This window comes from Myotis brandtii, unplaced genomic scaffold (genome assembly GCF_000412655.1).
Source record: "Myotis brandtii unplaced genomic scaffold, ASM41265v1 scaffold976, whole genome shotgun sequence".
NCBI lineage: Eukaryota > Metazoa > Chordata > Mammalia > Chiroptera > Vespertilionidae > Myotis > Myotis brandtii.
In genome coordinates this window covers 358,037-383,628 of record NW_005372055.1, presented here as the reverse complement: position 1 = coordinate 383,628, position 25,592 = coordinate 358,037, and the positions used below count along the sequence as shown (strand labels likewise).

At 38.0% G+C, this 25,592-nt stretch overlaps 1 protein-coding gene across 1 annotated transcript in view; it reads left to right on the top strand.

Annotated features, from left to right (window-relative positions):
* Positions 1-25,592, top strand: part of SYTL5 (synaptotagmin-like 5) — a 250,237-nt gene that overhangs the window by 15,095 nt on the left and 209,550 nt on the right. Inside the window, exon 2 of the mRNA XM_014533436.1 lies at positions 18,478-18,687. Within this exon, the coding sequence (XP_014388922.1) occupies positions 18,478-18,687 (210 nt within the window). The remainder of the gene's footprint in view (positions 1-18,477; positions 18,688-25,592) is intronic.

Sequence of the window (25,592 nt, the reverse complement as noted above, 5' to 3'; positions counted from 1 at the left end):
TTGACTATGTGATTTTTATCTCTAAATTTCTTTATGTGATGTATCACATTTATTGATTTGCGGATATTGTACTATCCTTGCATCCCCGGGATAAATTCTACTTGGTCATAGTGTATGATATTTCTGATGTAATGCTGTATCTGATTGGCTAGAATTTTGTTGAGGATTTTGGCATCTCTGTTCATGAGGGATATTAGCCTGGAATTCTCTTCCATTGTGTTGTCTTTATCTGGTTTTGGTATTAGGATAATGCTGGCTTCATAGAAAGAGCTTAAAAGTGTTTCTTCCTCTTAAATTTTTTGTAATAGTCTGATGAGGATAGAGTCCCAAAGCAATCTATTGATACAGTGCACTCCCCATTAAAATACCAACAGCATATTTCACAGACCTAGAATGAACTCTCCAAAAATTAATCTCGAATAAAAAAAGACCCTGAATACCTGCAGAAATCCTGAGAAAGAAGAACAAAGTAGGAGGGATCTCAATACCAGATATCAAGCTGTATTACAATGCCACTGTTCTCAAAGCTGCCTGGTACTGGCGCAAGAACAGAAATATAGACCAATGGAATACAACAGAGAACTCAGAAATCGACCCACACCAGTATGCTCCATTAATATTTGACAAAGGTGATAAGAACATACCATGGAGTCAAGACAGTCTCTTCAATATATGGTGATGGGAAAATTGGACAGATACATGCAAAAACCTGAAACTAGAGAACCAGATTACACCATACACAAAAATAATAACAAAATGGATAAAGGACTTAAGCGTAAGATAGGAAAACATAAAAATGTTAGCGGAATTAACAGGCAGCAAAATCTCAAGTATATGCTGAAGCAATATCTTCACCTGTACAGCTCCTAGAACAATCGAAACACAAGATAAAAAACTAACGGGACTACATCAAAATATAAGGCTTCTGTACAGCAAAAGAAACCATCAACAAAACAAGAAAGCCCACTGCATGGGAGAACATATTTGCCAATGTTATCACCAATAAGGGTTTAATCTCCAACATTTACAGGGAACTCATACAACTTAACAAAAGGAAGATAAATGATCCAATTAAAAAAATGGGCAAAGGACCTAAACAGACACTTTTCGAAAGAGGACATGCAGAAGGCAGAGAGACGTATGAACACATGCTCAAAGTCACTAATCATCTGAGAGATGCAAATGAAAACAGCAATGAGATAGCATATCACACCTGTGAGAATGGCTATGATCAACAAATCAACAAATGACAAGTGCTGGTGAGGCTGTGGAGAAAAAGGGAACCCTCATGCACTGCTGGTGGGAGTGCAGACTGGGGCAGCCACTGTGGAGAACAGTATGGAGTTTCCTCAAAAATTTAAAAATGGAATTCCCAATTTACCCAGTAATCCCACTTCTAAAAATATATCCCAAGAAACTAGAAACACCAATCAGAAAGGATGTATGCACCCCTATGTTCATAGCAGCACAATTTACCATAGCTAAGATTTGGAAACAGCCTGAGTGCACATCAACAGATGAGTGAATTAAAAAACAGTGGTACATCTACACAATGGAATACTATGCGGCTATAAAAAAGAAGGATGTTTACCATTTGCAACATCATGGATGGACCTGGAGAGCATTATGCTAAGTGAAATAAGCCAGTCAGAGAAAGATAAATTTCACATGATCTTACTCATATGTGGGGTATAATGATCAACGTAATTTGATGAACAAGAATAGATCCAGAGACAAATGGCAGGGGAAGAGGGGTTAGAGAGCAACCAAAGAACTTGTATGCATACATATTAGCATATACAATGGACACAGATACTGGGGCAGTGGGGGCTTTCCCGGGGTGGGAATTCTTAGGGGGGCGTGCTTCAAGCAGGGAAAAAGAAAACATATGTAAAACTTTAGACAACAAATAAATAAAGAAATAAACTAGAATCACCAAACAGAAAGGCTTTATGCATCCCTATGTTCATACCAGCACAATTTACTATAGCTAAGCTTTGGATACAGCCTAAGTGCCCATCAGCAGATGAGTGGATTAAAAACTGTGGAATACTATGTTGCGGTAAAAAAAAATGAGTTCTTACCATTTGCAACAGCATGGATGGAACTGGAGATCATTATGCTAAGTGAGATAAGCCAGTCAGAGAAAGATAAATATCACATCATATCACTCATTCATGGAATATAATGAACAACATAAACTGATAAACAAAAACAGATCCAGAGTCAGAGAAGCATCGATCAGACTGTCAAACCTCAGAGGAAAAATAGGGGAGGGTGGGGGTAAGGGGGAGAGATCAACGGGGATAAGGACATATATGTAATAACTTAATCAATAATAAAAAATAAAAAATAAAAAAGTAAAAAAAGAAAACAGAAAATCTAAGTGAAAGCCAACATTAAAAAAAAGCAGGTTTTCTAATCCTTGCTCCACCTCCTCTCCTTCTGGTACCCCTATTATGTGGGTGTTGTTTCGTTTTTTGTAGTCCCAATGCTTCCTTAGGCTCTCCTCTTGCTCTTTAAGTTTTCTTTCCATTTTCTGCTGTTTTTATCAGTTTTTTTCCTACCTTGTCTTCTAATTCACTGATGTGATCCTCAGCCTCTTTTAGTATACTGTTTAAGTCTTCCATTGTGTGCTTCCTTTTCATGTTGGTGACATTCTCATTCATTTCCTTGTAATTCTCATTGAGTTGTGTGTTTGTCATCCAGCCGTTTGAGCATCCTTATAACCATTATTCTGAACTCTTTCTCTGACATGTTACTTGCCTCCATTTCATTTAATTTCCTTTCTGGTGATTCCTCTCCCCCCCCCTTTGGGGATTGTCTTTTTTCTCCCCATTTTTGCTGTAACATTTTAATTGTTTCTGTCTCTTAGATCCAACTGCTTTGCTACCCGGGTTCTTTTGGGGGTGATGTTACTGGTGTGGTTTCTCTGGTCTCCTGGGCTTGGTGATCTAGTGGAGCTCTCTACTTGAGCTATTTGGGTTCCCTTGATGTAGTTGGATCTTGAATGTTTGTTTCTTATTCGTGGATGAAGTCTCATCAGATTGTCAATGTGACTCACCCCCGGCTTCATTGTGTAAGCTGTTTTGGATAAGATCATGGTTCCAGCTCTTATGGAAAAGGTTGCCTGAGGTCTCACTGGTATGTGTTCACTGTGGGTTCCCAGAGTCCATGGCCTGGGAGGAAAGAGTCTTGGGGCTGAGGCTCAGGTACTGTGACTTTGGCCAGTGTGGTGTTACTCTTGCTGGATTAGCATCACTCTTTTTCTCACTATGAGGGTGTCGAAACCAAGGACATTGTGGAGCAGGTTTCTTGTAGTCTGTAGTTGAGGCAGTGGGACTCTGGCCAAAGTGATTTCCCTCTCTGAATCACAAGGGTGTTCAGGATCCCGCAGCTGGGGATGTGGGCATCTCAGAGACTGTGGCTGAAACAATGTGACTTTGTCCAGGGAGGCAAGTCCTCAGCAACTCACCAAGCTGTCCAGAGGTAGGTAGCCTGGAGGGGGATGTCATGGATCCTGCTGTGCTCCATTGGTTGGAGAGGCACATGCCCAGTGGCAGCTTACCGAGGGACCCAGGATCTGTATACAAGGGGTGTGTGATTGTGGAGCCCACACACTGGATCAGAACAATTGTGGTGTACCACTGGCCCTGTGGAAGGAGAATTCCCAGTTCCTGCTTCAGGGGATACGAACCCTAGGTTGGATATACGCCCAGGGGTTGCTTACAGGGACACCCAGGATCTGTCTTCTGGGGCAGTGGACTCAGGGGACCCGTGTGCTGGAGCGGCGCGACTGTGGGGACTGGATGCCAGCAGCCGGGGTTGTGCCTTGCGGTGGCTCAGAGAAGCACCCAGGAGCCACCTGCTGGAGCAGTGGGCTCAGGGAGCTTGCACACTGGATCAGTGCAACTGCAGTGACCAGAGGTCGGCAGCCAAGGAGGGAGAAGTCTGAGTTTCTTCTAATGGAGCCTTGTGCCCTTGGTTGGATATGAGTGCACCTAGTGGCAGCTCACATATGGACCCATGAGTTGCCTGCTGGGGCAGTGTTCTCAGGAGGCCTGCGTGCTGAAACCACATGACCGCAGTGTCTGTGGGTAGGCAGCCCGGAAGGGGGTAGTCCAAATTTCTACTACTTTGGCCGTGACCCCTTGTTTGTATGACCGTGCCCAGCAGGAGCTCAAGGAAGGAACCAGGAGCTGCCTATAAGGGCAGCGGGCTCATTTGGCCTGCTTGCTGGAAAGGTGCAACTATGGTGTCAGGAGGTCGGCAGCCAGGGAAGGGGAAGTCCCAATTTTTGCTGCCTTGCATCCTTGGTTGGATTTGCACATGCCCAGCGGGGGCTCACAGGCACCTGGAAGCTGTCTGTTGGGGTGATGGTACTCAGGAGGCCTGTGCACTGGAAAGGCATGACTGTGATGAATGGAGGTCAGCAGATGAGGAGGTGGAAGACCCCGTTTTTGCTGCTGGGGGCCTTGCACTTTGGTTGGATTCGCAGATACCCAGTGGTGGCTCACGGAGGCACCCAGAGGCAGTTTGCCTCGGTGGCTCACTCAGAGCGGCCCTTGTGCTGAAGCTGCATGACCTCAGTGTCTGTGGGAAGGCAGCTGGGTAGGGGGAAGTCCAAATTTCTACTGCCAGGGCCTTGTGCCCTTGTTTAGATACAAGTGTGCCCAGCAGGGCTCACAGAGGCACCCAAAAGCGTCCTGTGGGGCAGTGGGCTCAGGAGGCTTGCATGCTAAAAAGTCTCTACTGAGGTGTCCAGAGGTTGGTAGCCAGGGAGTAAGAAGTCGCACTTCTGCGAGGGCCATGCATCCTTGGAAGTGGAAGTCCTAGGGTCTGCAGGTCTGTGGGCGGGGCAGCAGGATTTTGGCTGGAGTGGCTGCAGGGTCATGGGCAGTTTCCAAGGCCAGTCTGGGTGGTAGTGCTGATGAGTTCCCAGAACAGGCCGCTCTCCCCTTCAAGATGGCGTGGGCTCCATGCTCGAGCCCCACAGCCCAGGGAGTGCCCGCAGTGGTGGTAGGTATTCCCTGTACAGGAGAGCCTGGTCTGCCAGCCTCTGATACTCCTGCCAGATTTAACTGTCCTTCCCTAACTCACACACACACCATACACATCCACACACTCCCTTTTCACCCCCTCATTCACTCAAACCCTCTTCCTCATCTCTGTCCTGCCAGATGCCATCTTCCACTTCGAAAGTTCTCTTTTTCATAATTGCTAATTTGATAAAGTACTTCTGTATGTCAATTTGCATTTGTGGTTTTTAGTGTTTTTACATGATTTTGCTAACCATTTTTATTTTCTCTTCTGTGAATTTTTTATCCACATTATTTGTTCACTTACTATTGAGTGTTAGATTGCTTCAGTAAAGATTTGTATGAATTCAATTGTCACATATTTGGGAAACATTTTTCCATGATTCAGCAAAAAATCATTAAATCATTGAGTACTTATTATATGCAAGGCATAGGGAATGGAGATGATTTCATTTCCAATTTAACCGAAGCAAAAGTGTATTTTATTGGATTGTGCAAAGTCTCCACTTTCACAGGGATTGAATTCTCAAAAGTATAATTTACAATATTTTGGCTTTTTAAAAATTGATTAAACTTTTATTATTTGGAACCAAAGTAATTAGTCACAAAGCAACATTTTGCTTATTTTTCTTGTCTCTTTAAAAACATAGTAAACTGTAAATAAGAGGGTAATGTGATATATTAGTTATAATACATATTGAATATCCTAGATAATGAAAGGCTAATATGCAAATTGACCAAACAGTGGAACGATCTGCCACTATGAAACACACTGACCACCAGGGGTCAGACCCTTAACTCAGGAGCTGCCCCCTGGTGGTCAGTGCGCTCCCACAGAGGGAGCACCACTCAGCTAGAAGCCGGCTCACAGCTGGCAAGCAGAGCGGTGGTGGCGTGCTAAGGATGTCTGGGGAGCGGGCCTAAGCCTCCAGTTGGACATCCCCTGAGGGCTCCTGGACTGCGAGAGCATGCAGGCCGGACTGAGGGACCCCCCATCAAGTGAACAAATTTCATGTCTGGGCCTTTAGTATATATAAACATTGAAATGGTAAAGAATACTTTATTCAGGACTGTTGCAATAAATTTCAAGACTATCACCAAAAAATTAAAAACAAACAAACCAAAGACTATGGCAATATGGGAGAGATATGCTCAACTTCAAATACAGCAAAGGGAGATGAGAATTTGCAGCGAATGAGTAGAGTAGGGCATTCTGGAAGTGTGTTTTGTAATAACCTATATCTATGAAAATATGAGTTCCCCAAAACTTAAACTAAACAGGTAAAATGGGGAACATTAAGTACTGAAACTGTCTTTGCTGAGCACATAACTCCTTCCTTGCTGCACTTAAATTAATCTAGTTGACACAAATTCAGAGAAATTTTAGAAATAAAATTTACATATTTATAAAAATAAAGCTAGTATGTGCTTATGTTCAGCAGAAGAAGTACTTTTAAAGATTTTTTTCAAGGGCAATGTGTTATTTTAAATTCTTTTGAAATGTCTGAATGTCCAATTTCCTCCCATTAGGTCACTTCTATCCATGCATGTTATAGCATTAATCTTTAAAAGCCCAGTATTTGAGGAAACTCCATACTGTCTTCCATAGTGGCTGCACCAGTCTGCATTCCCACCAGCAGTGCACAAGTGTTCCTTTTTCTCCACATCCTCTCCAGCACTTGTCGTTTGTTGATTTGTTGATGATAGCCATTCTGACAGGTGTGAGATGGTACCTCATTGTTGTTTTGATTTGCATCTCTCAGATGATTAGTGACTTTGAGCATGTTTTCATATGTCTCTTGGCTTTCTGAATGTCCTCTTTTAAAAGGTGTCTATTTAGGTCCTTTGCCCATTTTTTGATTGGATTGTTTATCTTCCTTTTGTTAAGTTGTATGAGTTCCCTATAAATTTTGGAGATTAGGCCCTTATCAGATATAATGTTGGCAAATATGTTCTCCCATGTAGTGGGCTTTCTTGTTGTTTTGTTGATGGTTTCTTTTGCTGTGCAGAAACTTTTTATTTTGATGTAGTCCCATTTGTTCATTTTCTCTTTAGTTTCAACTGCCCTAGGAGCTGTATCAGTGAAGAAATTGCTTTGGCATATGTCTGAGATTTTGTTGCCTTTGGATTCTTCTAGAATTTTTATGGTTTCCTGTCGTACATTTAAGTCCTTTATCCATTTTGAGTTTATTCTTGTGTATGGTGTAAGTTGGTGGTCTAGTTTCATTTTCTTGCATATATCTGTCCAATTTTCCCAACACCACTTATTGAAGAGACTATCTTGGCTCCATTGTATGTTCTTGCCTCCTTTGTCAAATATTAATTGAGCATATTGGTTTGGGCTAATTTCTGGACTCTCTATTCTATTCCACTGATCTATATGTCTGTTCTTGTGCCAGTACCAGGCAGTTTTGAGAACAGTGGCTTTGTAATACAGCTTGATATCTGGCATTGAGATCCCACCTACTTTGTTCTTTCTCAGGATCGCTGCAGCTATTCGGGGTCTTTTTTTATTCCAGATGAATTTTTGGAGAGTTCGTTCTAGATCTTTGAAGTAGGCCATTGGTATTTTAATGGGAAGTGCGTTGAATTTATAGATTGCTTTGGGTAGTATGGACATTTTAATGATGTTGATTCTACCAATCCAAGAACATGGTATGTTCTTCCATCTCTTTATGTCTTCCTCTATCTCTTTTTTCAACGTCCTGTAGTTTTCTGAGTAGAGGTCTTTTACCTCTTTAGTTAAGTTTATTCCTAGGTAGCTTAATTTTTTTGGTGCGATGGTAAATGGGATTGTTTTTATAATCTCTCTTTCTGAAAGTTCACTATTGGTGTATAGAAATGCCTCAGATTTCTTGGGGTTAATTTTGTATCCTGCTACATTGCCAAATTCATGTATTAAGTCTAGTAGTTTTTTGATGGAGTCTCTAGGGTTTTGTATGTATAATATCATGTCGTCTGCAAATAAGGACAGTTTTACTTCCTCTTTTCCAATTTGGATGCCTTTTATTTCTTCTTCTTGTCTAATTGCAATGGCTAATACTTCCAGGACTATGTTAAAGAGGAGTGGCGAGAGTGGGCATCCCTGTCTTGTTCCTGTTCTTAGGGGAAATGGTGTTAGTTTTTGTCCATTGAGTATGATGTTGGCTGTGGGCCTGTCATATATGGCTTTTATTATGTTGAGGTATGATCCTTCTATTCCCACCTTGCTGAGAGTTTTTATCAAAAATGGGTGTTGGATTTTGTCGAATGCTTTTTCTGCATCAATTGATATGACCATGTGGTTTTTTTCTTTCAATTTGTTTATGTGATGTATTACGTTTATTGATTTACGGATGTTGTACCATCCTTGCATTCCTGGGATAAATCCTACTTGGTCATGGTGTATGATCCTTCTGATGTACTGTTGGATCCGATTTGCTAAGATTTTGTTGAGGATTTTGGCATCTATGTTCATGAGGGATATTGGCCTGTAATTCTCTTTCATTGTGTTGTCTTTACCTGGTTTTGGTATTAGGGTGATGCTGGCTTCATAGAATGAGCTTGGAAGTGTTCCTTCCTCCTGAATTTTTTGTAGTAGTCTGAGGAGGATAGGTTTTAGTTCTTCCTTGAAAGTTTGGTAAAACTCCCCTGAGAAGCCATCTGGTCCTGGGCTTTTGTTTGCTGGGAGCATAAAGGGCAGGGGATTGTCCAGGGCGGGGGAAAAAAAAAAAGGACCCAAATGTAATACCCTTTGTAATACTTTAAGCAAAAAAAAAAAAAAGAAAGAAATGTCCAAACCTGTAAAAAAAAAAAAAAGCCCAGTATTTTACCTTTGTTTTTGTTTTTGTTTTAAAGAAATACTTCTTGCTTTACTGATTCTATATCCATACTTTTTTATGAATAATTTACTATGTTGATAATAGGACTCTACAGTTTGGGGCAATCTAATAAGGTATCCTTTTGGTTTCAAATAAGTGAAACATATACCTCTGCCTTGTTGGGTCAGAAAATTGAGATGATAGTTATGTCAATGTATGTCCAGGAGAAAGACTTGATTTGCTAATTACATATGAAATCAACTCCTGCTATTTTTTAAGATAACAGAGCATACCTTGGAGATATTATGAGTTTGGTTCCAGGCTACTTTTTTTGCTGGTGGAGGGCCTTGTCTTCAATTTGTAAAAAAGAAAAAGAAAGAAAGAGGAAAAAGAAAGAAAGAAAGAAAGAAAGAAAGAAAGAAAGAAAGAAGAAAGAAAGAAAGAAAGAAAGAAAGAAAGATCTGTGAAGTGGAATAAAGTGAAGTCTAATAAAATGAGATATGCCTGTATAGTTAATAAACAATTGCCTGTCTGTTCACATGGCTTTGTGAGATGATATTCCTATGAGCCCAGTGTTTCACTACCAGGAAGTTCTTGGTGTCATTTGCAGATTTGAAGATTTCACAATTCTCTCTTTCCTTGAAACAACGTCTAAACACATGAAATTGCTACAATTCACAAGAATTCTTTATTTAAACAAGTATTCTTTCAATCTTGTTCCTTATTACTTTCTCTGAAGTAGATTTCTATCTAGGGAAAACTCTTTCCCAGTTCTCTAATGGTCTTGATTCTTTTTAATATCCTTGGATTTGAAAACTAATCCAAAGCTTTATAAAGTTTATTAGGACCAGATTAGCATGTTTGTTGAAAAACAGCTTCATTGCTATGAGAGACTCTGTGATAAGAGGACCCTTGGGCAGATGCCATTTGGTGGGAGAAGCAGGGTAGGCAGAAGAAGCCCCTCATGTTTACTGAGGCATAATTTTGAGTGTGCTTAGCATGGTTTTGTATAACTAGGAAAGAAATAGAAGTTGTTGATAATATTTCTTAACAAAACTATTTTAATAGACTGAAAACTAAGGAGAGGTGTCTGGTATGGGGAAGGAGTGCAGGTTTGGGAATATAAAATTCTGGATCTGGATCCTGACTGCACCACTTGATAACCTTGTGAACCATAGCAAGTTTCCTTCTGAGACTACATTTTTAAAAAATCTATGGAAATGGGAACCATAATGTCTTTAGCATGGGTTACTATCAAATGGCATGACATGTAAAACAGAGTGCCTGTCATTATTTTGACTAAGTATTGTGAAGATTAGGTTTTAATAATAAGTTCAGGACACAGAAGCTACCATCAAAGTGAAAAAAATATGTTTTTATATTCAGAATACAAAAAGGAGGTCTGGTCACCACTGGATTTCCCTTAGGAAAATATAAAATAACCTCAGTGTTGATGGCATTGCCTCTGGATGTGAACAAAAGTTAAAAGTGCTAAGAAGTATGCAGCCATTGACATCTGGCTGCTGTGACATTATTCTGCATGCATATATTTTCTCAAGTGATTTTTGTCTTGTTTCTGGTTAGACAGTATTTTTCATCAGTTACATGGCTTTGCTCTCTTAAAAGAATATGAAATTCTAGCTATAGACAAGGATTTAGCTTGAAGGTATTGCAACAGAGGCTGAATCAGAACCTGATAGCAATATCTCTGCAAGTGGACAATAATAAAACGAGCTAATATTACTGAGTTCTTATTTTACATGTTGGGAAATAGGCTTGGCTGTGGGTTACAGAGACACATTATCATAAGGCTTAAATAAGAAAGAAATACTTTGCTCTCTAATTGAAAAGTCTTGGTTGGTCGGCAGTTTTGTGATATTGTTACGGTGGCTCCATTTTAGCATGGTTCTGGGCACCTTTTCTTTAGTTGCTCCATCATCTGGAGAGTCTAGTTCTTGATCCAAGATGGCTTACCCCTATGTTTTCATCTCAGCCTCTGGAAAGGAGGAAGGATTCAAGGGAAAGGAAGGCCTTTTCCATTAGGGACATGACCCAGCAGTTCTCAACCTGTGGCTCGCGACCCCTTTGGCGGTCGAACGACCCTTTCACAGGGGTCGCCTAAGACTATCCTGCATATCAGATATTTACATTATGATTCATAACAGTAGCAACATTACAGTTATGAAGTAGCAACGAAAATAATTTTATGGTTGGGTCACAACATAAGTAACTGTATTTAAAGGGCCAGAAGGTTGAGAACCCCTGACTTAGAGGCTGCCTAAATCATTTCTGATCACATCACATTAGCCAGCATTTTTTCTCATGGCAAAATCTAAGGCACACTGGAAAATACTGAGTGGTGATGAACCTGGCTAGACATTCCACTAACAGAGAAGGGGAGAACAGATATCAGGAGACACATACCAGAATTGTCTAGTCCACAAATACTATGTGTCAAGCTGCGCTTAACATTTTACTTAATGTTCACAACAAGTCTATGAGGTTGTAGCTATTATGATTTTCTTTACAGAGGGAATATTTTGAGTAAGAGGGGTTAGGTCTCCTTAAGTTAAGTAATTTTCTAAAAGTCTCTAAGTAAATATGTGGTAAGGCCAGGATTTTAACCCAGATCCTTTGACTTTAGAACCTTATGCTCTGAGCCACTAGTATATAGTCCTCACTTTTTTCATTCTCTCTTCTTAAGACTTGATGTGTTTTTCTAGATGAGCTTGAGGGTTGTTTGAAGACTTCAAGGAATCAAAAATACTTTTCTGTGGCTTCCTCTTCCAGGCAACAAATTGCTTCCATTCTAAAATTCCTATCTCATTTGGTGCAAAATAATGTTAAGTACAATTGGGACTAGATATGGTAATGAGAGAAAAATAATGACACAGATGTGATGGGAATTTTAAGGAAAACAATTCCTGATTTGAAAGGAATGTGTCTATGCAAAGATAAAGCAAGTAATCTTTGTAATGCATTGAACATTTTTGATAATGGAATAGAAAAAAAAATTAGTATATCACCAGAATATAGAAATGAAGAGATTCTATCATTCAACTACAGTTGAGATAGTTCATCTTTTCAATATTTAAGATTTCAATTAAATATAAGTAACAAATTCACATGTTAATATAAATGTATCTGTGCAGCAACAAGGAAATGTAAAGAATAAACTGATACTTTAAAATGCAAGAGCATCCTGAGCTTATCTTTAATGAAGAATTGATATTAACTGAAATTAAATGTCTTCAGTAGTTTTTTTTTTCTTTATAGTTTTCATCAGTTTTTAACCATTGACTTTAGGCCATATTTATCTGTACTACTCTTTTCCATCCATCTCCCATACTCTTTACTTCTCTTTAGGCAATAAAATAAGGGAATTTTATATTTTTCAGAATCAAAATAGTTTTGCTTACTGAACAAAGGTGTAGAAATGAGATTAAGAAAGTTGAAAAAAGCTTTGGAAATTCTTATCAAGTAATTGAGACCATCCTGTAGTTTCATCAGGCTTGCATTACTTTTTCAAAGTGTGTTTGATTTCAGTTTAAGCCAATTTGATTTTGAATTTATTCCTACTAATCTAACATTGTACATTTTTTATCTTCTCATTTTTAATATACTTTTATTGATTTCAGAGAGAAAGGGAGAGGGAAAGAGAGATAGAAACACAATGATGAGAGAGAATCGTTGATCAGCTGCCTCCTGCATGCCCTCCACTGGGGATCGAGCTCGCAACCTGGGCATGTGCTCTTGACTGAAATCGAACCTGGGACCCTTCAGTCTGCAAGCTGACTCTCTGTCCACTGAGCCAAACCAGTTAGGGCTTCTCATTATTTTTTTAAAAAAATATATATTTGTTGATTCCAGAGAAGAAGGGAAAGGGAGAGATAGAAACATCAATGATGAAAGAGAATCATTGATCCACTGCCTTCTCCATGCCCCACACTGGGGATTGAGCCCACAACCCCGGCATGTGTCCTGACCAGGAATCAAACCATGAGCTCCTGGTTCATAGGTCGAAGCTCAACCACTAAGCCACACCGGCTGGGCTCATTCTCTTTTTAATAATGATGGTGTTATTTTGTAAAAGCCTCTATAATTTGCAAAGCACACTACCATACTTTATTGCCTCTGGCCCTCACAAACACTCTCAGTTGAAGATTGGAAGGGAATTATCTTCATTTTGAAGTTGAAGTAGCTGAGACCCAGAGAGGTTAAGTGGAATGCCCAGTGATACCTAATAATCAGCATGCCTGAGTTTCCTTCTCCCAGCCCCTCTCTTTCTCCTCTTGTTACTTTTTAGCTTTTACTTATGCTTTCTCTTATTCATTTAATTAAATGTTATCTATTATGTTCCAGCCACTGCTTATGTGCTGAACAAAACAGATATAGTCTTGCCCTCATAGAGGAGTTAGTGAGACAATTAAACCAGTTAAAAACAGCCAAATAAAGATATAATTAAAAATTATGGTATGTGCTGTGAAGAAAAAGAACACATTTCTATGAGCGAGAATAAGATGGGAATCTGCTATAAATTTGGCTGTCAGAAAAAGCCTCACTGGGGAAGCAACAGTAAAGCTGAAGCTAAAAGGATATATGTGAGCCAACCAGATGAAGGACTACACTATATGTTTATCAGTCAGGATAGGCTAAATTATGCTGCAATAACAGCCTCAAATTCTTAGCGGCTTAAAATAATGAAAGTTTTCTCATCCTATACATCCAAAACAGGATGGCTGGAGACTATAGTTCATGGCATCCTCAAACCAGGACCCAGATTTACAGAGCAGACACTATTTGGGACATTGCCACTTTCCAAGCCAAGAGGAGGGTTTATGGAAAACCAAGCATTCACTTTTTGCAATTTTTAACTGGAAGGAATCCCATGCCACATTTTGTGGATCAATGCCAGTCACAATACCACATCTAATGTCAAGAGGGCAGGGATGTGCAGTCCAACTTGTTCCACATTCTTAGCCTTCCTTGCAGCTAGTGGTGGTGATGTGACACTGGTCAAGGAAACCTAAGGGGAAATCTGATGGGAGAACTTTTGAGTTAATTTTTGCTTTTCTGTTAAGAGACAGGTTCATGTTGTACACCTTCATCCTTATTCCTGCCTTAAAAGTGGATGCTATGCTGGAGCTGTTTGGGCATTTTGCTTAAGAATGATAAATCACACGTTGGAGATAAGAGACTATCAGGATGAAAGGAATGCTTAATGACCTGATTTTGTAGCTAAACTAATGTTCATTATGAATTTCTTGTTATATGGGGGGAAATATGAAACCAATTTACTTTTTTTCTTTTTTGTTTCAATGTTTATTGTACTTTAAAATTATAATATTAATAAAATTACATTTGAAATTTAGAAAATAAAAGAGAAAACCTATATGTTGTCCTACCACACAAACCATACCAATGTTAGCATTTTTATATATTTATTATCATAGTTTGGGGTGAAACTAATTTTCTAAGCCTGTTACTTGGATCTAGAAACATTACTTACTTAGGTGTATGAGAGAGAAGAACATCCCTGAAACACCTTCCTCAGATAGTTCCTAGGGTTGGGCTAGCAATGCAGGAACCAAATAATGTCCATCTTGCTTTGTAAGTGCTGGCTAGTAAAGCATAGGAAAAAGAAATTTCCCACCAGATTGCTCTCTTCTAGTTCCCTATACTTCCCTTTCTCCCTGGTACCAGTTCTCCAATTGCACACTTTCTTTTCCTAATTGCAGTTGACTACTTTTATCCTCTTCTTGAGTGCCTGAAATTGGCTATGTCTACTTCATGTGAATTATCCTAGACATGATTGAATTAGGTCAATTTCTAAGAGATATTTGAAAAATCAGTAAGTTGCTTCAAAATTTGTGCCAGCTTATGGAATTCTTCCCACATGTCTTAGAGACCTTCCAGAATATGTGGCACAATTAGCACCGATTGACTTAGGAAGTTCCCAGCTAGTGTGTTTGGACATTTGTTATTTTTTCCCTGTGGCCTGATTTATACAGAGCCCCAAGTCTTTTCAGACCCTGGAACTGTGAACTAGGTAAAACCTGATTGTTAAATACAGTCCTGTCAGTAGAGCACAAAGAAAGATGGACTATAAATGTTTGTCTTTATGACCTTAAATTCTCCAAGAGTTCCCACTCTACTTTAAGTGGTTAAACTTCAGGCACCTGATTATAGAATTTTCTTCCAGAAGAGAATTTACTTCTGGAAAATCCTAGAACATCCCATTGTCTTGGTTTAGTACTCTCCTCCTACCCCCAGCCTACTTGGATAGTACTGCCTGTCTAAGATTGCTAGCTTTTTCTACCCATTTTGATCACTTTGTTTCTTTATTGTTGTTGCATGAATTGTTATAGATTTTGAAAGGGCAATGTTTTACTAATATTTCTCCTGTGCCCTGAAGTGCTTCTCTAAATAATATAGTTGTGGTCTTAAAATGATAATGCATTCTTTTCTTTAAAGCTTGTAGCTTTTATAAGTTTTCAAAAGTAAATCATATGGATTTACTTTTCTTACACTTAATTTCATGAGCAGTTGCTCATGGGGAAAAAAGACATAAAGGTACTTTCTAAGCTCTAAATTAGGGATTAAGAAAGCATCTACTGTAGGTTGTCATTTGTGTTTAGATAGGAGAAGAATGTTCTGTATAGCTGCCTGTTGCAACATATGAATCATCTTGCATTATTTGTCCTTTACTTGAATGATATGGAGGATAATTGGAATCCTTAGTAGATATCCTGTTTGACTTATTTTCCTCTCTGAATATCAGAATGCCTAGTACATAATAGGCACCTAATAAATGTTCATTGGATAAATGAGACAATCAAAGGTTTTGAAACTCTTACTCTTCACTTTTATAATTCCCCATTTATGAATCTCTCATTAGGCTAGGGATTAAAATACCTGGTTTCTGGTTTTATATATACTGCTTACAATCTTTAACATGAGCCTCATAATACATTACAAGTTAGTTTGAAGGCCCCAAAGAAATAATAAATAGTCTTAAACATTTAAGTACCTTATAATTTAGCACAGAACTGGGTCCTGAGCAGTATATACAAGAAATTGAAGTAATTATTCCTACCTTTGGGAGATGCTAGTATTGTTGGGTATAATGAAGCACAGTTCCACAAATGTAAAAGGAAAAAGTATGAGATGTGTGGGATGAATCTGGGATTATTTTCTTCTAGAACATACAAATGTTATGGTGAAGAGGGGATTGGATATGGATAACATAAAGGAATGATATGTCTGTGAAGCATTTAAGTGGAATGAATCTGTCATCTGTTTTCCAAATTTGGCAATACATAGAATAAATAAGGAAACTTTTAAAAATATCATTGCCCTAACCCAGTGGTTCTCAACCTTCCTAATGCCGCAACCCTTTAATAAAGTTCCTCATGTTGTGGTGACCCCCAATTTTATTGTTACAAATTGAACCAGTAGTCAGAATTCCCCATTGTTTCATAAGTGAAAAACAAATTATCTCTCACAAATAATAGCCAAGCAGTCCCTAACTGGTTTGACTCAGTGGGTAGAGCGTTGGCTCAAGGACTGAAGGGTCCCAGATTCGATTCTGGTCAGGGGCATGTACCTTGGTTGTGGGCACATCCTCAGTAGGAGGTGTGCAGGAGGCAGCTGATTGATGTTTCTCTCTCTTCGATGTTTCTAACTCTCTATCCCTCTCCCTTCCTCTCTGTAAAAAAATCAATAAAATATATATGTTAAAAAATAAAAATAAAAATATCATTGCATAGACCACATCATAAACCAATTATATGAGAATCAGGGGTCGGGGAGGTGAGGCTCAGGAATCAGTATAATTTTTTAAAATCTTCCCAGGTGATTCCAGTGCATAGCCAAATTCGATAACAAATGTTCTAAAGTTGTGCTTCTGAAACTTTAATCACTTGGAGATTTTGTGAAATGCAGAATCTGATCCAGTAGGTATGAGGTGGGACCTGAGATTCTCCATTCCTAACAAACTCCCAGATGATGCTGACACTCCCAGAACAAGGACCACACGTTGAATAGTTATCTTATAAATTGTATATAAGTATACATGTCAGGTAGTAAAAAAAAAATGGACATGGAAATAGCATTTATTTAGTACCTATATGCCAGGAACTGTGCTGGTAACTTTATATATTATACTATTTAATCTTTTTTGTTGTTGTTAACGCCCACCCAAGAATATTTTTTCCATTGATTTTTTTGGAGAGAATAGAAAGAAGGGATAGGAAAGAAACATCGATGTGAAAGAGACACATCAATTGGCTGACTCTCACTCATGCCCCAACCAGGGCTGGGGGGCCGAACTTGCAACCTAGGTATGTGCCCTTGACTGGGAATTGAACCTGCAGTCCTTGGGTCCCTAGGCTGATACTCTAACCATTTATCCATGCAGGCCAGGGCTATGTCATTTAATCTTTTTTAAAATTTCTTTATTGATTAAGGTATTACATATGTGTCCTTATCCCCCCATTACCCCCAGACCCCCCCACTCATGCCCTCACCCCCCTATATGTCATTTAATCTTAAAAACAGAAAATAATAGCCTGACCAGTGTTGCTCAATGGTTGAATGTTGACCTATGAAGCAGTAGGTCACAGTTTGATTCCCAGTTAGGGCACGTGCCTGGGTTGTAGGCTTGATCTCCAGAAGGAGGCAGTCAATCAAAGATTCTCTCTCATCATTGATCTTTCTATCTCTCTATCCCTCTCCATGTCTCTGAAATAAAAAAGTATATTTTAAAACTATTTTATAAAACAGAAAATAATATAATAAGAATAAGAATGTTATTACCCCCATTTTAAAAATGAAGATCCACAGGTTGAGTGGATAAATAGTTTTCTAAGGTTGGACAGCTAATTCATGATGCAAGTTGAATTCACACTCTGACAGAAAAACCCATAGGTTAAGAGACATTTTTGGATACCCTCATATGATAAGAAGAAGCATTTCGATCTGAAATAGTAGGTAATGTCTTTATAGCAATCTCTTCATTGGATCACCTAAGGAAAGTTCCCATGTTGCCAAGCTTGATTTCACACTCTTCCTCCATGTAGTATATCTAAGCAAGTAAAGAACATGATATTATGCATGTCTCTAGGCTAGGGTTGTGCTTCAATATTATGGTATCAAAGATCTTGGAGAAGTTAGAGTAGAATGTGAATAAATACTAATTTCAAAGTAGCAGTGCTCAAGAAGGATGTCAAAATTCAAAAGAAAAAAACACAAACATGTTTTTCAACTATTGAGGTCAAAAAATTGTTGACTCTAGAGCAGCGGTTCTCAACCTGTGGGTCGCCCCTTTGGTGACGACCCTTTCACAGGGGTCGCCTAAGACCATCAGAAAAGACATATATAATTACATATTGTTTTTGTGATTAATCACTATGCTTTAATTATGTTCAATTTGTAACAATGAAATTGGGGGTCACCACACATGAGCATTAGGAAGGTTGAGAACCACTGCTCTAGAGGAAGAAATTGTGTTTTCTGAAATTATTTGGCTCTGACTCCTTGGTTCTTTTAAATGTTATTCCAAATGAAAATAACCCTTAAATATAGCTTAGCTACTCTTTTGTTTGCTTTTTAAAGTTATTTTCCCCTTCTCCTTCTAGGAAGCTGAAAAACGAACTCTTAGAAGCAAAACATAGAAGTGGGAAGATTCAACAAGAGACCAGCAGAGTCTGTGTTCACTGTCAGAGAAACCTGGGCTTAATATTTGACCGGGGAAACCCATGCCAGGCCTGCTCACTGAGGGTGTGCAGTGAGTGTCGGGTCTCGGACCTTGATGGCAGCTGGAAGTGCACTGTCTGTGCCAAAGTCGCGTGAGTTTCTTGATTTTGCTTGGAAAACCAGATTTGAAGACTGAAGGGATTGGAGTGAGAAAAGCAAGAAAGAAAAAGAGTATTTAAAATTTTTGGATAGAATGTGGAATTATAAGTATAACCCAATCATGGGTTCAGCAAGGCTTTGGCAGTGGTGTGTGTGTGTGTGTGTGTGTGTGTGTGTGTGAGAGAGAGAGAGAGAGAGAGAGAGAGAGAGAAGAGAGAGAGGAAAGAGAGAGAGAGAGAGAGAGAGAGAGAGAGAGAGAAAAGAATAGATAAACAGAGACAGATACAGAGTCAGAGAGAACAGTATTTTTATTTTTTAACACTATAACATATAGTAAAATTAGAAGCCTGACAGAATGACGCCTCTTTCTGCATTTGAAAGCCACACAGGATTTTTCTTCTATTAGAGCCCCAAGCTCTATGTGGCTTCTCAGAAGGCACGGACAGTTACCCTGAGACATTTAGGGTAACTGTCAAGATAAATATGAAATTTCCAGGCTGCTGTCTCCACATCAGCTGAGAGACAAAACTAGAGTAGCTCCTGAATTTTTGCCAACCTAGTTCTTGAGAAAGGGTGAAGGGAGAGAACCTTCTCATTCACCTCTGCGTTTAGCCTATTGGAGTAAAATGGTCACAGGATTCTCTAAGCCAACCTGGGTACAAGTCAAGAATCATTGTTTTCTAAGATTAATTAAACTGGAGTCTAAGCCTGATTGGTCACTACTAATCCTGGATCCTACTAACTCCATCCTTTTGGAAAGTCTCTCCCTGGACCAACCAATATATTTTCTCCCCCCAAAGTCACTTCATCTCTACTCTGGGAAGTGCCTAATAATCTTATCTCAAGGCAACTCCATGTTGATCTGTTTCCTGTGCTTGAGGTGTGGGAGGGTGCTGAAATTACTTCAGGTTTGTTTGGTTTGGTTTAGTTTAGTTAAGTTTATCTTTTCCCCTCACTAACACATTCTCTTATAGGTGTTAAGAGGTTAATTTTAGGAGGAAAGTGAATAGTTTAGTAGTAAGAGTGAGTGACCTTCCATTTCCAGCCACTCTGAATAAAGGCTAGTGTGTTCCATTGAGGATTCCTATATTCCTCACTCGAGGATATTTTTCCATTGATTTTCAGAGAGAGTGGAAGAGAGAGGAAAGACAGAGAGAAATATTGATGTGAGAGAAACATTTGTGAACTGTTTTGCTTTTTTTCTAACACATATTTTTAATGCCATATTGCATATTTGTTTTAAAATTATTGAATTCTGCCATGTTCTTTCTTTCCTTTCCTTTTTTGGATTTAATTTATTTCTCATTATCAATTTTTTATACAGATGCTTAAATACTTACTTTTTCAGCCTTTATTCTTTTCTAAAATATGCATTTAAGGATTGAATTATCTTACTTTCATTGTTTAGTTGCACTTCACACATTTTAATATAAATTTTTATGATATAGATTGAATTCTAGTTTCTAATTTCTATTGTGATTTTTTTCTTTGATCATGAGTTATTTATAATTGTCTTCCTTAATATCAGATTTCATGGGGAATTTATGAATTTTTTTCTTAAGCTTTTAAAAAATATATTTTCATTTATTTCAGAGAGGAAGAGAGAGGGACAGAGAGATAGAAACATCAATAATGAGAGAGAATCATTGATTGGCTACATTCTGCAGGCTCCACACGGGGCATTGAGCCCACAACCCAGGCATATGCCCTGAGGGGGAATTGAAGTGACCTCCTGGTTCATAGGTTTTTGCTCAATCACTGAGCCATGCCAGCTGGGTGGTATCTGTTTTTTATATTGAATTCTAACTTAAATCTAGGGTAGTAAGAGAACATACTTTTATGAATTTAGTCTTTGAAATTCTGCCCAGCAATTGGTTGATTTTGTTAAATGTTTCTTAGATCTTTGAAAATAATGCATTCTGCAGTTATTGATTTGAATGTCCTAAATAACTCTATTAAATGCTTGTTAACCATATTGTCAAAATCTTCTATATCCTTACTAATATTTTTTTACATACTAGAGGCCTAGTGCATGAAACTTGTGCATGGGTAGGGTCCCTAGGCCTGGCCATCAATCAGGGTCAGCCAGGGCCTTCCTTTCCCTGGCTGCCAGCTGCTGGCTGGGCCTTCCTTCATTCCAAGCCGTCCCCTAGTGGTCAGTGCATGTCATAGTGAGTGGTTGAACTCCCAGTCGGTTGAACTCCCAAGGGGACAATTTGCATATTAGCCTTTTATTATGTAGGATTCCATCCGATATTATGAGAGATATATCCTAACATCTCTCAATAATTATTGTGGATATTTCATTTATTCTTTTAATTCTGATAATATTTGCTTTATATATGCTGAAGGTATAATCTTGAGCACTTAAAATATTTAGGATTGTGAAGTTTTATGGGTGTACAGATTCATAATTATGAAAAGTCCCTCCTAATTGCTAGTTCTGAATTTTCCCCTTAAAGTTGATTTTGTTTGTAATTAGTATGGCTACAACAGTTTTCTTTTGGTAAGTGTATGCTGGGTAAATCCTTTTTTCCCTTTTACTGTCCACCTTTTGTTTCTTTATATTTAAGGTGTGTCTCTTGTAAGCAGCATATAAATGTGTGTATATTTTATATCTTGTTCAACAACTATAACTTAATTAGGATATGTACTCCATTTGTAGTAATGGAATTACTAACATATTTTACTTAAAATCTACCCCCTATGTACTCACTCTCTCTTTGTTCCATCTAGTCTGTTTTGTCTCTACTCATTTCACTTCATTTAGATTGTCTAAGTATTTTATATTTACATTAGATTTTAATAAATCAAGAATTCATATTGTAATCTCTATAAAAGTACTGTTTGCACTTCTGAGACAATACCAAGGCCTTAAAATACTTTAACTCCCTTTACTCCCCTCTTAGTGTTATTTTTGTATTTTTAAAATATCTGTATATTTATCTATAACTATACACACATACACAAACATATATAGACATATGTATTTATTTATACACCCACACTTTGAATTATTCAAGCAACCTAACAGAATACCATAGACTGGGTTGCTTACAAACAACAGAAATTTATTTTTCACTGTTCTGGAGAGTGGAAAATCTAATATCAATGTTCTGGCAGATGTGTTGTCTGGTAAGGGCCTGTTTCCTGGATCATAGATAGCTAGCTGTCTTCTTGCTATGTCCTCACATAGTGGAAGGGACAAGGAAGCTCTCTGGGGTCTCCTTTATAAGAATAGCAATCACTTCCCAAAGGCTCAGCCTCCAAATCCCATCAGATTAGGGATTATGTTTCAACAAATGAATTAGGAAGGGGACACAAACATTCAGTCTATAACATAGTTAATCCCACAAGATATTATTGGTATATTATAGTCAGTGTTCATTTAAATTTACTACATAGTTACCCTTTCCGTTGCTCCATACTTTGTATTACTACATCTCTATGTTTCTATGTGGGATAATTTTTCTTCTGTCTGAAGTACAGCCTTTAGTATTTCCTTCAGTGTAGTTCTGCTAGTGATGCATATTCTCAATTTTTGTTTTTCCTTAATGTGGATTTATTTCATTTTTAATTTTCAAACATGTTTTTGCCAGTTATTGAACTCTAGGTTAAAAGTTATTAACTTTTAGTAATTCAAAGTTATTCATTCTATTGGCTTCTGGTTTCCAATATTCCTGCTAAGAAATCAGATGTCAATATGCTTACTGTTGCTTTTTTGAGGGTAATGATACCTTTTTTTTTTACTGCTTTTAATATTTTTCACTTTCCTGTCAGATTTTCAAGTTACTATAACATGGCTGGGTCTGATTTTCATTGTATTTGTTTATCTTGGGTTTTCTAGAGTATCTTAAATCTGCACCTATTAATATCATTTGCCATATTTTAAAATTTCTCAGATAATATCTTTTCACAGATTACTTTTCCCCGTCTCCTTTTCCTTTACTCCAGGTCCTCCAAATACATTTTTTAGCTATATTCAATATCTTCTATATAACTCTTATACTCATTTCCATATTTTCTATTCTTTTAATATTTGAATTTTATAATTTTGTCTGATTTGTCTTTCTATTCACTAATCTTTTCTTTGGTTGTGTCTAATTTGCTCTTAAATTCATTTATTTATATCATAACAACAGTTGTGTTTTTCAATTTTAGAATTTTGCTTTTGCTGTTTTCTAACTCTCTGCTGACCTCACTCTTTTCCTATGATTTCTTGAATAAATTATTTGTAATTATTTTAATGTCTATGAATTATAGCTCCATTATTTAAGTCCCAAATGAGACTGATTTTACTGTTTGTTGTTTCTCTTGGTTTTGATCATGTCTTGTGTTCTCATAAACCTGATAATTTTTGATTAGTAAACAAATTCAAATATTGTACAATTGAAAAATTATAAAGCATAGTGATATTTTGTGTAATAATATGTATAATTGAGAATATATGTTTTTCTTCTAGTGGGGAATTAGGATAGGGACACTAGATACTCAATATTACCTTAATCACATCAGGGATTAAACTAATTTCAAAATTGGATACTCAGTCCCTGTATGAGCTGATCTATTTTTGGTTCAGTTACTCCTAGGGAATAATCCTCCAAGGTCTTAAAATATACCTATTAGGTATTAGAAGCAATTTGTTTTATATTTTATACATGGTGGAAATAAGAATGCTGAGGTTAGAATGTGTGTTAGTAGAATTGGCATGAGTTGGTTTCTTCATTTGGTTCTGAACCCAGCTCTTTTCCTACCAGACTCTGCCAAGGTGAAGTTTGCTGTTTCAGGGTAATGGAGAAGGAAATGAAATTTTAATAAATGACTGACCTTCCAATTGCAGAGTCTGAGGACTTATAAGGAATTTCTGACCATTTTTCCAATTCTTACACAATATTACTTTATTTGATCCCTAGTATTTAATGATTTCCAAGTTTTATTCCATTGACTCTTTTATCTACAATCTGGACCCTCATTTGCTCAGACAGGAGGAACTAAAACTATGACTCATGAGCCCTTCAGCCAATCAGTTGTTGTCTCAAGCTTCTGTATGGGGAGGATAATTTTGTCTTTAACTTGTAAATGCTACTTGCAATTACTGAAGCATACTTTTTAAAACAAGACCCAAGGGACTTATGTATTCACATACCATTAATTGAAAATTTTGCCATCAACTCATCTGCTAATCAGTATGGATGGTAACTTCAAGTATAATTCACACAAATTTTCCCCTAAGTCTTATCAGATCCACATTAGTTTATATTAAGAAATAAACTATTAATGTGTTAAATCAATGAAATTTGAAGGTTGGTTGTAATAAAAGCAGCCTACCCAAACTAATATAGAGGTGGAAAAAGTAGGTTTACAGTTGTAATACAAGTAAATAATATAATAATAATATGAAAATAAACTCTGTGTTTCATGTACTCATAACTGTAAACATACTCTTGCCATCCCCTGTATAACCACTTCCTGTGTTTTTCCCCTTAATACTTAGAAGCTTACTTATCTTGTTTATTATCTTTCTTCCTCTACTAGAATATAAGTTTTGTCCATAATGTTCACTGGTATAATTCTACAGCAAAAATAATGCCTATGGTAAGTACTCAATGAATATTTATTAAATGATTAGATGGATGGATGAATAAGAGTAAATTAATTAATGAACAAATTAACAGATGGAAAGTTTTACTTAAAATATTTCAGGCTTAAGCAAGTTATGGAACAAGTGTTGTTTTTCACTGTTAAGATCATGGAGTTAAAAAACAACAACTTATGAGCCATGCCAAATACATTTGTCCTCTGAACAGAGTATATTTTCAGCTATCATAGAAAGATATAACTAAAAGACTAGTTGTTGACTGAAGGGTGTAAAAACAAACCTGAAATTAAAAGTAACCTCAAAAAATAACCTAAAATTAAAAGTCCTATGTCTTCAATTAGGACTAACATAGAACATCTGAATCATGTGCACTTCTTTTTTTTGCTGAAACAATAGCTTAATAAACCCAACCATAGACCTACCCAACTGATCCATCCATCGACCCTCTATTCATCCCTTTTACAACCTGTTGGTATACTAGGGAATAAGGATACAAAGATGTATAAAAAATGGACTAACTTCATGTTTTCATAGTCTAAGGAGGAAGGTGAGTTTGTTATATTATTGTCTCAGCATTAGAGTAAATTGTCTTCATCCGTTAAAATGTCCTAAGGAAGAAACAGCTTTCAATATATGATTCTTATACCTCTATGACAACAACTTATAGTTATAGCCTAGCTGGAAATGAGTGTTTAATTTGACATATAAAAATCCTTCATTAGACAGGGACATGGCAGCTGACAGGACAGCAATGAGGGAGAGAGTGTGAGTGAATAAAGGAGTGAGAGGGGTGTGTGTGGATGTGTGTGGTGTGTGTTTGGGGAAGTGAGATAGACATTGCAGGAGTTCTGGGGACTGGCAGATAGGGCTCTTCGTAGACAGAGAGCCCCTGCTACCACTGTGGTTACTTCCAGGCTGAGGCAGTTTTAGCACAGAACCCAAGCCATCTTGTAGAGGGCAGCAACTGAGTCCAGAAGTGCAGCCACACCAATACCCAGACCTACAGCGGACACCACCCCCTGACCTGTGCAGGGACTCTCTTGCAGCCATAACCCAAGTGGAAACACCACTGTGACCCAGCAGTGAGCAACGTGGTACCACGCTGCAGGTTGCAGATGTCTGCAGTGAGTATACTCCAGAGAGACCTGCTGAGCTGCACCTCCTTGCCAGAGCCCAAACCTGCCGGAAGCCGGTCCATCCTTGCTGCTTGACACAGTCACTGCAGGGAAGAAACATCTGCACAGCATATGTTTCAAGAGACCTGGCATACTGTTCTTAATATGTTTGCTCCCCTTCTTA